At 40.0% G+C, this 20,755-nt stretch overlaps 1 protein-coding gene across 1 annotated transcript in view; it reads right to left on the minus strand.

Moving 5' to 3' along the window:
- Positions 1 to 20,388, minus strand: part of CLEC20A (C-type lectin domain containing 20A) — a 79,833-nt gene extending 59,445 nt beyond the window's left edge. The window contains exons 1-2 of the mRNA XM_068271937.1: positions 20,352 to 20,388; positions 16,178 to 16,522 (exon numbers count right to left, since the gene is read on the minus strand). Coding sequence (XP_068128038.1) covers positions 16,178 to 16,522; positions 20,352 to 20,388 — 382 coding nt within the window. The remainder of the gene's footprint in view (positions 1 to 16,177; positions 16,523 to 20,351) is intronic.
- Between the last annotated feature and the right edge of the window lie 367 nt (positions 20,389 to 20,755).

A 20,755-nucleotide genomic window follows, 5' to 3' on the forward strand; every position in this document is an offset into this window, starting at 1 on the left:
CTAAACGTACTGCCAGGTCCACTGGAGGCACTGCTAGTACCACTGGAGACACTGCTAGTACCACTGGAGAAACTGCTAGTACCACTGAAGGCACTGCCAGGTCCACTGGAGGCAATGCTAGTACCACTGGATGAAATGCCTCTATCACTAGTGACAGCTATAGTTTCACTGAACACACTACTAGTATCAGTGGAGAAACTGCTTGTAGCACTGGCAACAGCTCTAGTTTCACTGGAGGCACTGCTTGTACCACTTGAGGCACCGCTAATTCCACTAAAATGACTGGTTGATCCATTGAATCCAAAGGTCATGTCAGTAATTCCACTGTCTGTTTCACCAGCATTAGGGGTTGTCTCAATACCATTATTATTCCCATATAAATCAGTGGTTGCCGCACTAAAGAGACTAGTTGTTACACTAAATCCACCAGTCGTTCCATTAAATCCACTGGCCGTTCCATTAGATAATCTTCCTGTTCCATTAAAACCACTAGTTGTCAAAGTGAGGGTACTGGTGGTGGGGTTATTGTTGTTGTTATTGTTGTTGTTATTGTTGTTGTTATTGTTGTTGTTGTTGTTGTTGTTGGAGTTAGATGCGGGCGTCGTGGCATACACCACAGTGGAAGGCTTGGAAGGCCACTGGCAGGAATCCGGCAGGTCAGACACGTTTCCACTCACTAGGGGGGGGAAATACAACTGTGGTCAGATCTACAGCACATAAACAGTCCAGAATGTGCACTTACTGACAGATAACCGTAGGGGCCACATAATGTATAAATCATCCATAATAATAATAATAACTGACAGATAACCGTAGGGGCCACATAATGTATAAATCATCCATAATAATAATAACTGACAGATAACCGTGGGTGCCACATAATGTATAAATCATCCATAATAATAACTGACAGATAACCGTGGGAGCCACATAATGTATAAATCATCCATAATAATAACTGACAGATAACCGTGGGGGCCACATAATGTATAAATCATCCATATTAAATAACTGACAGATAACCGTGGGGGCCACATAATGTATAAATCATCCATAATAATAATAACTGACAGATAACCGTGGGGGCCACATAATGTATAAATCATCCATAATAATAATAACTGACAGATAACCGTGGGAGCCACATAATGTATAAATCATCCATAATAATAACTGACAGATAACCGTGGGGACCACATAATGTATAAATCATCCATAATAATAACTGACAGATAACCGTGGGGGCCACATAATGTATAAATCATTCATAATAATAATAACTGACAGATAACCGTGGGGGCCACATAATGTATAAATCACCCATAATAATAATAACTGACAGATAACCGTGGGAGCCACATAATGTATAAATCAGCCATAATAATAATAACTGACAGATAACCGTGGGGGCCACATAATGTATAAATCATCCATAATAATAACTGACAGATAACCGTGGGGGCCACATAATGTATAAACCATCCATAATAATAATAACTGACAGATAACCGTGGGGGCCACATAATGTATAAACCATCCATAATAATAATAACTGACAGATAACCGTGGGGGCCACATAATGTATAAATCATCCATAATAATAATAACTGACAGATAACCGTGGGGGCCACATAATGTATAAATCATCCATAATAATAACTGACAGATAACCGTGGGGGCCACATAATGTATAAATCATCCATAATAATAACTGACAGATAACCGTGAGGGCCACATAATGTATAAATCATCCATAATAATAATAACTGACAGATAACCGTGGGGGCCACATAATGTATAAATCATCCATAATAATAATAACTGACAGATAACCGTGGGGGCCACATAATGTATAAATCATCCATAATAATAATAACTGACAGATAACCGTGGGGGCCACATAATGTATAAATCATCCATAATAATAATAACTGACAGATAACCGTGGGGGCCACATAATGTATAAATCATCCATAATAATAATAACTGACAGATAACCGTGGGGGCCACATAATGTATAAATCATCCATAATAATAATTGTCAGATAACCGTGGGGGCCACATAATGTATAAATCATCCATAATAATAATAACTGACAGATAACCGTGGGGGCCACATAATGTATAAATCATCCATAATAATAATAACTGACAGATAACCGTGGGGGCCACATAATGTATAAATCATCCATAATAATAACTGACAGATAACCGTGGGGGCCACATAATGTATAAATCATCCATAATAACTGACAGATAACCGTGGGGGCCACATAATGTATAAATCATCCATAATAATAATAACTGACAGATAACCGTGGGGGCCACATAATGTATAAATCATCCATAATAATAATAACTGACAGATAACCGTGGGGGCCACATAATGTATAAATCATCCATAATAATAACTGACAGATAACCGTGGGGGCCACATAATGTATAAATCACCCATAATAATAACTGACAGATAACCGTGGGGGCCACATAATGTATAAATCACCCATAATAATAATAACTGACAGATAACCGTGGGGGCCACATAATGTATAAACCATCCATAATAATAACTGACGGATAACCGTGGGGGCCACATAATGTATAAATCATCCATAATAATAATAACTGACAGATAACCGTGGGGGCCACATAATGTATAAATCATCCATAATAATAATAACTGACAGATAACCGTGGGGGCCACATAATGTATAAATCATCCATAATAATAACTGACAGATAACCGTGGGGACCACATAATGTATAAATCATCCATAATAATAACTGACAGATAACCGTGGGGGCCACATAATGTATAAATCATCCATAATAATAACTGACAGATAACCGTGGGGGCCACATAATGTATAAATCATCCATAATAATAATAACTGACAGATAACCGTGGGGGCCACATAATGTATAAATCATCCATAATAATAACTGACAGATAACCGTGGGAGCCACATAATGTATAAATCATCCATAATAATAATAACTGACAGATAACCGTGGGGGCCACATAATGTATAAATCATCCATAATAATAATAACTGACAGATAACCGTGGGGAGCCACATAATGTATAAATCATCCATAATAATAACTGACAGATAACCGTGGGGGCCACATAATGTATAAATCATCCATAATAATAATAACTGACAGATAACCGTGGGGGCCACATAATGTATAAATCATCCATAATAATAATAACTGACAGATAACCGTGGGGGCCACATAATGTATAAATCATCCATAATAATAACTGACAGATAACCGTGGGGGCCACATAATGTATAAATCATCCATAATAATAATAACTGACAGATAACCGTGGGGGCCACATAATGTATAAATCATCCATAATAATAATAACTGACAGATAACCGTGGGGGCCACATAATGTATAAATCATCCATAATAATATTAACTGACAGATAACCGTGGGGGCCACATAATGTATAAATCACCCATAATAATAATAACTGACAGATAACCGTGGGGGCCACATAATGTATAAATCATCCATAATAATAATAACTGACAGATAACCGTGGGGGCCACATAATGTATAAATCACCCATAATAATAATAACTGACAGATAACCGTGGGGGCCACATAATGTATAAATCATCCATAATAATAATAACTGACAGATAACCGTGGGGGCCACATAATGTATAAATCATCCATAATAATAACTGACAGATAACCGTGGGGGCCACATAATGTATAAATCATCCATAATAATAACTGACAGATAACCGTGGGGGCCACATAATGTATAAATCATCCATAATAATAACTGACAGATAACCGTGGGGGCCACATAATGTATAAATCATCCATAATAATAATAACTGACAGATAACCGTGGGGGCCACATAATGTATAAATCATCCATAATAATAACTGACAGATAACCGTGGGGACCACATAATGTATAAATCATCCATAATAATAACTGACAGATAACCGTGGGGGCCACATAATGTATAAATCATCCATAATAATAACTGACAGATAACCGTGGGGGCCACATAATGTATAAATCATCCATAATAATAATAACTGACAGATAACCGTGGGGGCCACATAATGTATAAATCATCCATAATAATAACTGACAGATAACCGTGGGGGCCACATAATGTATAAATCATCCATAATAATAATAACTGACAGATAACCGTGGGGGCCACATAATGTATAAATCATCCATAATAATAACTGACAGATAACCGTGGGAGCCACATAATGTATAAATCATCCATAATAATAATAACTGACAGATAACCGTGGGGGCCACATAATGTATAAATCATCCATAATAATAATAACTGACAGATAACCGTGGGGAGCCACATAATGTATAAATCATCCATAATAATAACTGACAGATAACCGTGGGGGCCACATAATGTATAAATCATCCATAATAATAATAACTGACAGATAACCGTGGGGGCCACATAATGTATAAATCATCCATAATAATAATAACTGACAGATAACCGTGGGGGCCACATAATGTATAAATCATCCATAATAATAACTGACAGATAACCGTGGGGGCCACATAATGTATAAATCATCCATAATAATAATAACTGACAGATAACCGTGGGGGCCACATAATGTATAAATCATCCATAATAATAATAACTGACAGATAACCGTGGGGGCCACATAATGTATAAATCATCCATAATAATATTAACTGACAGATAACCGTGGGGGCCACATAATGTATAAATCACCCATAATAATAATAACTGACAGATAACCGTGGGGGCCACATAATGTATAAATCATCCATAATAATAATAACTGACAGATAACCGTGGGGGCCACATAATGTATAAATCACCCATAATAATAATAACTGACAGATAACCGTGGGGGCCACATAATGTATAAATCATCCATAATAATAATAACTGACAGATAACCGTGGGGGCCACATAATGTATAAATCATCCATAATAATAACTGACAGATAACCGTGGGGGCCACATAATGTATAAATCATCCATAATAATAACTGACAGATAACCGTGGGGGCCACATAATGTATAAATCATCCATAATAATAACTGACAGATAACCGTGGGGGCCACATAATGTATAAATCATCCATAATAATAACTGACAGATAACCGTGGGGACCACATAATGTATAAATCATCCATAATAATAACTGACAGATAACCGTGGGGGCCACATAATGTATAAACCATCCATAATAATAATAACTGACAGATAACCATGGGGGCCACATAATGTATAAATCATCCATAATAATAACTGACAGATAACCGTGGGGGCCACATAATGTATAAACCATCCATAATAATAATAACTGACAGATAACCGTGGGGGCCACATAATGTATAAATCATCCATAATAATAACTGACAGATAACCGTGGGGGCCACATAATGTATAAACCATCCATAATAATAATAACTGACAGATAACCGTGGGGGCCACATAATGTATAAACCATCCATAATAATAATAACTGACAGATAACCGTGGGGGCCACATAATGTATAAATCATCCATAATAATAATAACTGACAGATAACCGTGGGGGCCACATAATGTATAAATCATCCATAATAATAATAACTGACAGATAACCGTGGGGGCCACATAATGTATAAATCATCCATAATAATAATAACTGACAGATAACCGTGGGGAGCCACATAATGTATAAATCATCCATAATAATAACTGACAGATAACCGTGGGGGCCACATAATGTATAAATCATCCATAATAATAATAACTGACAGATAACCGTGGGGGCCACATAATGTATAAACCATCCATAATAACAACTGACAGATAACCGTGGGGAGCCACATAATGTATAAATCATCCATAATAATAACTGACAGATAACCGTGGGGGCCACATAATGTATAAATCATCCATAATAATAATAACTGACAGATAACCGTGGGGGCCACATAATGTATAAATCATCCATAATAATAATAACTGACAGATAACCGTGGGGGCCACATAATGTATAAATCACCCATAATAATAATAACTGACAGATAACCGTGGGGGCCACATAATGTATAAATCATCCATAATAATAATAACTGACAGATAACCGTGGGGGCCACATAATGTATAAATCACCCATAATAATAATAACTGACAGATAACCGTGGGGGCCACATAATGTATAAATCATCCATAATAATAATAACTGACAGATAACCGTGGGGGCCACATAATGTATAAATCATCCATAATAATAACTGACAGATAACCGTGGGGGCCACATAATGTATAAATCATCCATAATAATAACTGACAGATAACCGTGGGGGCCACATAATGTATAAATCATCCATAATAATAATAACTGACAGATAACCGTGGGGGCCACATAATGTATAAATCATCCATAATAATAACTGACAGATAACCGTGGGGACCACATAATGTATAAATCATCCATAATAATAACTGACAGATAACCGTGGGGGCCACATAATGTATAAATCATCCATAATAATAACTGACAGATAACCGTGGGGGCCACATAATGTATAAATCACCCATAATAATAACTGACAGATAACCGTGGGGGCCACATAATGTATAAATCACCCATAATAATAATAACTGACAGATAACCGTGGGGGCCACATAATGTATAAACCATCCATAATAATAACTGACGGATAACCGTGGGGGCCACATAATGTATAAATCATCCATAATAATAATAACTGACAGATAACCGTGGGGGCCACATAATGTATAAATCATCCATAATAATAATAACTGACAGATAACCGTGGGGGCCACATAATGTATAAATCATCCATAATAATAACTGACAGATAACCGTGGGGACCACATAATGTATAAATCATCCATAATAATAACTGACAGATAACCGTGGGGGCCACATAATGTATAAATCATCCATAATAATAACTGACAGATAACCGTGGGGGCCACATAATGTATAAATCATCCATAATAATAATAACTGACAGATAACCGTGGGGGCCACATAATGTATAAATCATCCATAATAATAACTGACAGATAACCGTGGGAGCCACATAATGTATAAATCATCCATAATAATAATAACTGACAGATAACCGTGGGGGCCACATAATGTATAAATCATCCATAATAATAATAACTGACAGATAACCGTGGGGAGCCACATAATGTATAAATCATCCATAATAATAACTGACAGATAACCGTGGGGGCCACATAATGTATAAATCATCCATAATAATAATAACTGACAGATAACCGTGGGGGCCACATAATGTATAAATCATCCATAATAATAATAACTGACAGATAACCGTGGGGGCCACATAATGTATAAATCATCCATAATAATAATAACTGACAGATAACCGTGGGGAGCCACATAATGTATAAATCATCCATAATAATAACTGACAGATAACCGTGGGGGCCACATAATGTATAAATCATCCATAATAATAATAACTGACAGATAACCGTGGGGGCCACATAATGTATAAATCATCCATAATAATAATAACTGACAGATAACCGGGGGGCCACATAATGTATAAATCATCCATAATAATAATAACTGACAGATAACCGTGGGGGCCACATAATGTATAAATCACCCATAATAATAATAACTGACAGATAACCGTGGGGGCCACATAATGTATAAATCATCCATAATAATAATAACTGACAGATAACCGTGGGGGCCACATAATGTATAAATCACCCATAATAATAATAACTGACAGATAACCGTGGGGGCCACATAATGTATAAATCATCCATAATAATAATAACTGACAGATAACCGTGGGGGCCACATAATGTATAAATCATCCATAATAATAACTGACAGATAACCGTGGGGGCCACATAATGTATAAATCATCCATAATAATAACTGACAGATAACCGTGGGGGCCACATAATGTATAAATCATCCATAATAATAACTGACAGATAACCGTGGGGGCCACATAATGTATAAATCATCCATAATAATAATAACTGACAGATAACCGTGGGGGCCACATAATGTATAAATCATCCATAATAATAACTGACAGATAACCGTGGGGACCACATAATGTATAAATCATCCATAATAATAACTGACAGATAACCGTGGGGGCCACATAATGTATAAACCATCCATAATAATAATAACTGACAGATAACCGTGGGGGCCACATAATGTATAAATCATCCATAATAATAACTGACAGATAACCGTGGGGGCCACATAATGTATAAACCATCCATAATAATAATAACTGACAGATAACCGTGGGGGCCACATAATGTATAAATCATCCATAATAATAACTGACAGATAACCGTGGGGGCCACATAATGTATAAACCATCCATAATAATAATAACTGACAGATAACCGTGGGGGCCACATAATGTATAAACCATCCATAATAATAATAACTGACAGATAACCGTGGGGGCCACATAATGTATAAATCATCCATAATAATAATAACTGACAGATAACCGTGGGGGCCACATAATGTATAAATCATCCATAATAATAATAACTGACAGATAACCGTGGGGGCCACATAATGTATAAATCATCCATAATAATAATAACTGACAGATAACCGTGGGGGCCACATAATGTATAAATCATCCATAATAATAATAACTGACAGATAACCGTGGGGGCCACATAATGTATAAATCATCCATAATAATAATAACTGACAGATAACCGTGGGGGCCACATAATGTATAAATCATCCATAATAATAACTGACAGATAACCGTGGGGGCCACATAATGTATAAATCATCCATAATAATAATAACTGACAGATAACCGTGGGGGCCACATAATGTATAAATCATCCATAATAATAACTGACAGATAACCGTGGGGACCACATAATGTATAAATCATCCATAATAATAACTGACAGATAACCGTGGGGGCCACATAATGTATAAATCATCCATAATAATAACTGACAGATAACCGTGGGGGCCACATAATGTATAAATCATCCATAATAATAATAACTGACAGATAACCGTGGGGGCCACATAATGTATAAATCATCCATAATAATAACTGACAGGTAACCGTGGGAGCCACATAATGTATAAATCATCCATAATAATAACTGACAGATAACCGTGGGGGCCACATAATGTATAAATCATCCATAATAATTATAAATGACAGATAACCGTGGGGGCCACATAATGTATAAATCATCCATAATAATAATAACTGACAGATAACCGTGGGGGCCACATAATGTATAAAACATCCATAATAATAACTGACAGGTAACCGTGGGAGCCACATAATGTATAAATCATCCATAATAATAACTGACAGGTAACCGTGGGAGCCACATAATGTATAAATCATCCATAATAATAATAACTGACAGATAACCGTGGGGGCCACATAATGTATAAATCATCCATAATAATAACTGACAGGTAACCGTGGGGACCACATAATGTATGAATCATCCATAATAATAATAACTGACAGATAACCGTGGGAGCCACATAATGTATAAATCATCCATATTTAATAATAACTGACAGATAACCGTGGGGACCACATAATGTATAAACCATCCATAATAATAACTGACAGATAACCGTGGGGGCCACATAATGTATAAATCATCCATAATAATAACTGACAGATAACCGTGGGGGCCACATAATGTATAAATCATCCATAATAATAATAACTGACAGATAACCGTGGGGGCCACATAATGTATAAATCATCCATATTTAATAATAACTGACAGATAACCGTGGGGACCACATAATGTATAAATCATCCATAATAACAACTGACAGATAACCGTGGGGGCCACATAATGTATAAATCATCCATAATAACAACTGACAGATAACCGTGGGGGCCACATAATGTATAAATCATCCATAATAACAACTGACAGATAACCGTGGGGGCCACATAATGTATAAATCATCCATAATAATAACTGACAGATAACCGTGGGGGCCACATAATGTATAAATCATCCATAATAACAACTGACAGATAACCGTGGGGGCCACATAATGTATAAATCATCCATAATAACAACTGACAGATAACCGTGGGGGCCACATAATGTATAAACCATCCATAATAATAATAACTGACAGATAACCGTGGGGGCCACATAATGTATAAATCATCCATAATAATAACTGACAGATAACCGTGGGGGCCACATAATGTATAAATCATCCATAATAATCACTGACAGATAACCGTGGGGGCCACATAATGTATAAATCATCCATAATAATAATAACTGACAGATAACCGTGGGGGCCACATAATGTATAAATCATCCATAATAATAATAACTGACAGATAACCGTGGGAGCCACATAATGTATAAATCATCCATAATAATAACTGACAGATAACCGTGGGGGCCACATAATGTATAAATCATCCATAATAATAACTGACAGATAACCGTGGGGGCCACATAATGTATAAATCATCCATAATAATAATAACTGACAGATAACCGTGGGGGCCACATAATGTATAAATCATCCATAATAATAATAACTGACAGATAACCGTGGGAGCCACATAATGTATAAACCATCCATAATAATAATAACTGACAGATAACCGTGGGAGCCACATAATGTATAAATCATCCATAATAATAACTGTCAGATAACCGTGGGGGCCACATAATGTATAAATCATCCATAATAATAATAACTGACAGATAACCGTGGGGGCCACATAATGTATAAACCATCCATAATAATAATAACTGACAGATAACCGTGGGGGCCACATAATGTATAAATCACCCATAATAATAATAACTGACAGATAACCGTGGGGGCCACATAATGTATAAATCACCCATAATAATAATAACTGACAGATAACCGTGGGGGCCACATAATGTATAAATCACCCATAATAATAACTGACAGATAACCGTGGGGGCCACATAATGTATAAATCATCCATAATAATAATAACTGACAGATAACCGTGGGGGCCACATAATGTATAAATCATCCATAATAATAACTGACAGATAACCGTGGGGGCCACATAATGTATAAATCATCCATAATAATAATAATAACTGACAGATAACCGTGGGGGCCACATAATGTATAAACCATCCATAATAATAACTGACAGATAACCGTGGGGGCCACATAATGTATAAATCATCCATAATAATAATAACTGACAGATAACCGTGGGGGCCACATAATGTATAAATCATCCATAATAATAATAACTGACAGATAACCGTGGGGGCCACATAATGTATAAATCATCCATAATAATAACTGACAGATAACCGTGGGGGCCACATAATGTATAAATCATCCATAATAATAATAACTGACAGATAACCGTGGGGGCCACATAATGTATAAATCATCCATAATAATAACTGACAGATAACCGTGGGAGCCACATAATGTATAAATCATCCATAATAATAATAACTGACAGATAACCGTGGGGGCCACATAATGTATAAATCATCCATAATAATAACTGACAGATAACCGTGGGGGCCACATAATGTATAAATCATCCATAATAATAACTGACAGATAACCGTGGGGGCCACATAATGTATAAATCATCCATAATAATAACTGACAGATAACCGTGGGGACCACATAATGTATAAATCATCCATAATAATAATAACTGACAGATAACCGTGGGGGCCACATGTATAAATCATCCATAATAATAACTGTCAGATAACCGTGGGGGCCACATAATGTATAAATCATCCATAATAATAACTGACAGATAACCGTGGGGGCCACATAATGTATAAATCATCCATAATAATAATAACTGACAGATAACCGTGTGGGCCACATAATGTATAAACCATCCATAATAATAATAACTGACAGATAACCGTGGGGGCCACATAATGTATAAATCATCCATAATAATAACTGACAGATAACCGTGGGGGCCACATAATGTATAAATCATCCATAATAATAATAACTGACAGATAACCGTGGGGAACACATAATGTATAAATCATCCATAATAATAATAACTGACAGATAACCGTGGGGACCACATAATGTATAAATCATCCATAATAATAATAACTGACAGATAACCGTGGGGGCCACATAATGTATAAATCATCCATAATAATAATAATAACTGACAGATAACCGTGGGGGCCACATAATGTATAAATCATCCATAATAATAACTGACAGATAACCGTGGGGGCCACATAATGTATAAATCATCCATAATAATAATAACTGACAGATAACCGTGGGAGCCACATAATGTATAAATCATCCATAATAATAATAACTGACAGATAACCGTGGGGGCCACATAATGTATAAATGATCCATAATAATAACTGACAGATAACCGTGGGAGCCACATAATGTATAAATCATCCATAATAATAATAACTGACAGATAACCGTGGGAGCCACATAATGTATAAATCATCCATAATAATAACTGACAGATAACCGTGGGGGCCACATAATGTATAAATCATCCATAATAATAATAACTGACAGATAACCGTGGGGGCCACATAATGTATAAATCATCCATAATAATAACTGACAGATAACCGTGGGGGCCACATAATGTATAAATCATCCATAATAATAACTGACAGATAACCGTGGGGAGCCACATAATGTATAAATCATCCATAATAATAATAACTGACAGATAACCGTGGGGGCCACATAATGTATAAATCATCCATAATAATAACTGACAGATAACCGTGGGGAGCCACATAATGTATAAATCATCCATAATAATAACTGACAGATAACCATGGGGGCCACATACTGTATAAATCATCCATAATAATAACTGACAGATAACCGTGGGGGCCACATAATGTATAAATCATCCATAATAATAACTGACAGATAACCGTGGGGGCCACATAATGTATAAATCATCCATAATATTAATAACTGACAGATAACCGTGGGGAGCCACATAATGTATAAATCATCCATAATAATAATAACTGACAGATAACCGTGGGGGCCACATAATGTATAAATCATCCATAATAATAATAATAACTGACAGATAACCGTGGGGGCCACATAATGTATAAATCATCCATAATAATAACTGACAGATAACCGTGGGGGCCACATAATGTATAAATCATCCATAATAATAATAACTGACAGATAACCGTGGGGGCCACATAATGTATAAATCATCCATAATAATAACTGACAGATAACCGTGGGGGCCACATAATGTATAAATCATCCATAATAATAACTGACAGATAACCGTGGGGGCCACATAATGTATAAATCATCCATAATAATAATAACTGACAGATAACCGTGGGGGCCACATAATGTATAAATCACCCATAATAATAATAACTGACAGATAACCGTGGGGGCCACATAATGTATAAATCACCCATAATAATAATAACTGACAGATAACCGTGGGGGCCACATAATGTATGAATCATCCATAATAATAATAACTGACAGATAACCGTGGGGGCCACATAATGTATAAATCATCCATAATAACTGACAGATAACCGTGGGGGCCACATAATGTATAAATCATCCATAATAATAACTGACAGATAACCGTGGGGGCCACATAATGTATAAATCATCCATAATAATAACTGACAGATAACCGTGGGGGCCACATAATGTATAAATCACCCATAATAATAATAACTGACAGATAACCGTGGGGGCCACATAATGTATAAATCATCCATAATAATAATAATAACTGACAGATAACCGTGGGGGCCACATAATGTATAAATCATCCATAATAATAATAACTGACAGATAACCGTGGGGGCCACATAATGTATAAATCATCCATAATAACAACTGACAGATAACCGTGGGAGCCACATAATGTATAAATCACCCATAATAATAACTGACAGATAACCATGGGGGCCACATAATGTATAAATCATCCATAATAATAATAACTGACAGATAACCGTGGGGGCCACATAATGTATAAATCACCCATAATAATAACTGACAGATAACCGTGGGGGCCACATAATGTATAAATCATCCATAATAATAATAATAACTGACAGATAACCGTGGGGGCCACATAATGTATAAATCACCCATAATAATAATAACTGACAGATAACCGTGGGGGCCACATAATGTATAAATCATCCATAATAATAATAACTGACAGATAACCGTGGGGACCACATAATGTATAAATCATCCATAATAATAACTGACAGATAACCGTGGGGGCCACATAATGTATAAATCATCCATAATAATAACTGACAGATAACCGTGGGGGCCACATAATGTATAAATCATCCATAATAATAACTGACAGATAACCGTGGGGGCCACACAATGTATAAAGCATCCATAATAATAACTGACAGATAACCGTGGGGGCCACATAATGTATAAATCATCCATAATAATAACTGACAGATAACCGTGGGGGCCACATAATGTATAAATCATCCATAATAATAACTGACAGATAACCGTGGGGGCCACATAATGTATAAATCATCCATAATAATAACTGACAGATAACCGTGGGGGCCACAATGTATAAATCACCCATAATAATAATAACTGACAGATAACCGTGGGGGCCACATAATGTATAAATCATCCATAATAATAACTGACAGATAACCGTGGGAGCCACATAATGTATAAATCATCCATAATAATAACTGACAGATAACCGTGGGGGCCACATAATGTATAAATCATCCATAATAATAACTGACAGATAACCGTGGGGGCCACATAATGTATAATCATCCATAATAATAATAACTGACAGATAACCGTGGGGGCCACATAATGTATAAATCATCCATAATATTAACTGACAGATAACCGTGGGGGCCACAGAATGTATAAATCATCCATAATATTAACTGACAGATAACCGTGGGGGCCACATAATGTATAAGTCATCCATAATAATAATAACTGACAGATAACCGTGGGGGCCACATAATGTATAAATCATCCATAATAATAACTGACAGATAACCGTGGGGGCCACATAATGTATAAATCATCCATAATGATAATAACTGACAGATAACCGTGGGGGCCACATAATGTATAAATCATCCATAATAATAACTGACAGATAACCGTGGGGGCCACATAATGTATAAATCACCCATAATAACTGACAGATAACCGTGGGGGCCACATAATGTATAAATCACCCATAATAATAATAACTGACAGATAACCGTGGGGGCCACATAATGTATAAATCATCCATAATAATAACTGACAGATAACCGTGGGGGCCACATAATGTATAAATAATCCATAATAATAATAACTGACAGATAACCGTGGGGGCCACATAATGTATAAATCATCCATAATAATAACTGACAGATAACCGTGGGGGCCACATAATGTATAAATCATCCATAATAATAACTGACAGATAACCGTGGGGGCCACATAATGTATAAATCATCCATAATAATAACTGACAGATAACCGTGGGGGCCACATAATGTATAAACCATCCATAATAATAATAACTGACAGATAACCGTGGGGGCCACATAATGTATAAACCATCCATAATAATAATAACTGACAGATAACCGTGGGGGCCACATAATGTATAAATCATTCTTAATAATAAATACAGATAAACATGCAATGTGCAAATCATTCATGCGGTCACACTGCCGGCCCGTCCGCGGTCACACCGTCAGTGGTTATGCCGTCGGCCTGTCAGCGGTCACACTGTCGGCCTGTCAGCGGTCACACTGTCGGCCTGTCAGCGGTCACACTGTCGGCCTGTCAGCGGTCACACTGTCGGCCTGTCAGCGGTCACACTGTCGGCCTGTCAGCGGTCACACTGTAGGCCTGTCAGCGGTCACACTGTCGGCCTGTCAGCGGTCACACTGTCGGCCTGTCAGCGGTCACACTGTCGGCCTGTCAGCGGTCACACTGTAGGCCTGTCAGCGGTCACACTGTCGGCCTGTCAGCGGTCACACTGTCGGCCTGTCTAATGTGGGCGGAGTGACTTGTATGGTAATCAATGAATGACTTACATTTGTAGCACATGAAGTAATGGGTGGCTCCACAGTCTGAGCTGCTCCATTTCTGGCTATTTATGAGGGCACATGCGTTCTCAGAGAGGCTGGGCTCACCAGAGTTCCATTTGGTGTAGGACACGGTGGCGCCATTACTCCAGTTCCAGTCCCCGGGGTTGCAGAGATAGAAGCCAATCCAGAACTCATTGGATCCTCCTAAAATGGCCACAGCGAAGAGTTCCAAATCAGACATGGTGGTGACCAGATCCGTGTACTGTGTCCGGCAATAAGCCATCGCCTCCAACCATGGCAAAGACTGCTTCACCAGATAATACTGTATGAGAGGCGAGACCTCCGCTGACACTGTGCAGAGAGAGAAAGGGTGAGGAGCAGGAAGAAGCTGGAGGAAGATACAGAGAGGAGAGGCAATCACAGCTCCTCCTCTGACACTGTGCAGAGAGAGAACATGGAGAGGAAGAGGAGCAGCAGGAAGTAGCCAGAGGAAGATACAGAGAGGAGAGACAATCACAGCTCCTCCTCTGACACTGTGCAGAGAGAGAACATGGAGAGGAAGGGGAGAAGCAGGAAGTAGCCAGAGGAAGATACAGAGAGACAATCACAGCTCTTCCGCTGACACTGTGCAGAGAAAGAGCATGGAGAGGAAGGGGAGGAGCAGGAAGTAGCCGGAGGAAGATACAGAGAGGAGAGACAATCACAGCTCCTCCTCTGACACTGGGCAGAGAGAGAACATGGAGAGGAAGGGGAGAAGCAGGAAGTAGCCGGAGGAAGATACAGAGAGGAGAGACAATCACAGCTCCTCCTCTGACACTGGGCAGAGAGAGAACATGGAGAGGAAGGGGAGGAGCAGGAAGTAGCCGGAGTAAGATACAGAGAGAAGAGACAATCACAGCTCTTCCGCTGACACTGTGCAGAGAGAGAGAGAGCATGGAGAGGAAGGGGAGGAGCAGGAAGTAGCCGGAGGAAGATACAGAGAGGAGAGATCATCACAGCTCCTCCTCTGACACTGTGCAGAGAGAGAACATGGAGAGGAAGAGGAGCAGCAGGAAGTAGCCGGAGGAAGATACAGAGAGGAGAGACAATCACAGCTCCTCCTCTGACACTGTGCAGAGAGAGAACATGGAGAGGAAGGGGAGAAGCAGGAAGTAGCCAGAGGAAGATACAGAGAGACAATCACAGCTCCTCCTCTGACACTGTGCAGAGAAAGAGCATGGAGAGGAAGGGGAGGAGCAGGAAGTAGCCGGAGGAAGATACAGAGAGGAGAGGCAATCACAGCTCCTCCTCTGACACTGGGCAGAGAGAGAACATGGAGAGGAAGGGGAGGAGCAGGAAGTAGCCGGAGTAAGATACAGAGAGGAGAGACAATCACAGCTCTTCCGCTGACACTGTGCAGAGAGAGAGAGAGAGCATGGAGAGGAAGGGGAGGAGCAGGAAGTAGCCGGAGGAAGATACAGAGAGGAGAGATCATCACAGCTCCTCCTCTGACACTGTGCAGAGAGAGAGAGCATGGAGAGGAAGGGGAGGAGCAGGAAGTAGCCGGAGGAAGATACCGAGAGGAGAGGCAATCACAGCTCTTCCGCTGACACTGTGCAGAGAGAGAACATGGAGAGGAAGGGGAGCAGCAGGAAGTAGCCGGAGGAAGATACAGAGAGGAGAGGCAATCACAGCTCTTCCGCTGTCACTAAGCAGAGAGAGAACATGGAGAGGAAGAGGAGCAGGAAGTAGCCAGAGGAAGATATAGAGAGGAGAGACAATCACAGCTCCTCCTCTGACACTGTGCAGAGAGAGAACATGGAGAGGAAGGGGAGGAGCAGGAAGTAGCCAGAGGAAGATACAGAGAGGAGAGACAATCACAGCTCCTCCTCTGACACTGTGCAGAGAGAGAGGATGGAGAGGAAGGGGAGGAGCAGGAAGTAGCTGGAGGAAGATACAGAGAGGAGAGACAATCACAGCTCCTCCTCTGACACTGTGCAGAGAGAGAGCATGGAGAGGAAGGGGAGCAGCAGGAAGTAGCCAGAGGAAGATACAGAGAGACAATCACAGCTCCTCCTCTGACACTGTGCAGAGAGAGCATGGAGAGGAAGGGGAGGAGCAGGAAGTAGCTGGAGGAAGATACAGAGAGGAGAGGCCATCACAGCTCCTCCTCTGACACTGTGCAGAGAGAGAGCATGGAGAGGAAGAGGAGCAGCAGGAAGTAGCCGGAGGAATATACAGAGAGGAGAGACAATCACAGCTCTTCCGCTGACACTGTGCAGAGAGAGAACATAGAGAGGAAGGGGAGCAGCAGGAAGTAGCCGGAGGAAGATACAGAGAGGAGAGGCAATCACAGCTCTTCCGCTGACACTGTGCAGAGAGAGAACATGGAGAGAAAGAGGAGCAGTAAGTAGCCAGAGGAAGATACAGAGAGGAGAGGCAATCACAGCTCTTCCTCTGACACTGTGCAGAGAGAGAGAGCATGGAGAGGAAGGGGAGCAGCAGGAAGTAGCCAGAGGAAGATACAGAGAGACAATCACAGCTCCTCCTCTGACACTGTGCAGAGAGAGAGAGAGAGCATGGAGAGGAAGGGGAGGAGCAGGAAGTAGCCGGAGGAAGATACAGAGAGGAGAGATCATCACAGCTCCTCCTCTGACACTGTGCAGAGAGAGAGAGCATGGAGAGGAAGGGGAGGAGCAGGAAGTAGCCGGAGGAAGATACCGAGAGGAGAGGCAATCACAGCTCTTCCGCTGACACTGTGCAGAGAGAGAACATGGAGAGGAAGGGGAGCAGCAGGAAGTAGCCGGAGGAAGATACAGAGAGGAGAGGCAATCACAGCTCTTCCGCTGTCACTAAGCAGAGAGAGAACATGGAGAGGAAGAGGAGCAGGAAGTAGCCAGAGGAAGATATAGAGAGGAGAGACAATCACAGCTCCTCCTCTGACACTGTGCAGAGAGAGAACATGGAGAGGAAGGGGAGGAGCAGGAAGTAGCCAGAGGAAGATACAGAGAGGAGAGACAATCACAGCTCCTCCTCTGACACTGTGCAGAGAGAGAGGATGGAGAGGAAGGGGAGGAGCAGGAAGTAGCTGGAGGAAGATACAGAGAGGAGAGACAATCACAGCTCCTCCTCTGACACTGTGCAGAGAGAGAGCATGGAGAGGAAGGGGAGCAGCAGGAAGTAGCCAGAGGAAGATACAGAGAGACAATCACAGCTCCTCCTCTGACACTGTGCAGAGAGAGCATGGAGAGGAAGGGGAGGAGCAGGAAGTAGCTGGAGGAAGATACAGAGAGGAGAGGCCATCACAGCTCCTCCTCTGACACTGTGCAGAGAGAGAGCATGGAGAGGAAGAGGAGCAGCAGGAAGTAGCCGGAGGAATATACAGAGAGGAGAGACAATCACAGCTCTTCCGCTGACACTGTGCAGAGAGAGAACATAGAGAGGAAGGGGAGCAGCAGGAAGTAGCCGGAGGAAGATACAGAGAGGAGAGGCAATCACAGCTCTTCCGCTGACACTGTGCAGAGAGAGAACATGGAGAGAAAGAGGAGCAGTAAGTAGCCAGAGGAAGATACAGAGAGGAGAGGCAATCACAGCTCTTCCTCTGACACTGTGCAGAGAGAGAGAGCATGGAGAGGAAGGGGAGCAGCAGGAAGTAGCCAGAGGAAGATACAGAGAGACAATCACAGCTCCTCCTCTGACACTGTGCAGAGAGAGAGCATGGAGAGGAAGGGGAGGAGCAGGAAGTAGCTGGAGGAAGATACAGAGAGGAGAGGCCATCACAGCTCCTCCTCTGACACTGTGCAGAGAGGGAACATAGAGAGGAAGGTGAGGAGCAGGAAGTAGCCGGAGGAAGATACAGAGAGGAGAGGCCATCACAGCTCCTCCTCTGACACTGTGCAGAGAGAGAACATGGAGAGGAAGGGGAGGAGCAGGAAGTAGCCGGAGGAAGATGTTGGTTATGTATTAGAGAAGACACTAGAAGCTCGTGATGAGGCAGAACTTGGTTTACTTGGCTGGATTAAGCTGCAAGCATACAGAGCATTTCAGTAAACTGTAACAGCAGACATCTTAGTTGTGAAGAGAGAGGAAGAGATAAAGAAAACAAGTTTTCAGACAGACACACATAACTGGTAACCTTAGTATTTGCTACAGTGCCATCTACTGGTCTAGTGGTGTTAATACTCAGTACTATATAAAGTACATGCAGTTGTATCTCCAACACCCCTTCTCAACGGCATGTGCGTTATTATACAACATTCAGTCTCTTTTGTAGAAAACAATGACGTTCCCTGGGCAAAGGTTTGGTGAGTGCATCTGCAGTCATCTCCTCTGATGGGCAGTACTGAATGTCGATAACTCCTTGTTCTTGCATGTCCCTAAGCAGATGATATTTTACATCAATATGCTTGGTTCTTGGGTTAACCTTCTCAGATTGTGTGAGCTTTATGCATCCCTGATTGTCTTCAAAGATGGGTGTGGGTTGTGACATATTTAGTCCCATGTCTAGTAGAAGCTGACGAATCCAAATGGCTTCTTGACATGCATAAGCTGCTGCTATGTATTCCGCTTCAGTTGAAGAGAGTGCAACAGTCGCTTGTTTCCGAC

Source organism: Hyperolius riggenbachi, chromosome 3, assembly GCF_040937935.1.
Source record: "Hyperolius riggenbachi isolate aHypRig1 chromosome 3, aHypRig1.pri, whole genome shotgun sequence".
NCBI classification, from domain to species: domain Eukaryota; kingdom Metazoa; phylum Chordata; class Amphibia; order Anura; family Hyperoliidae; genus Hyperolius; species Hyperolius riggenbachi.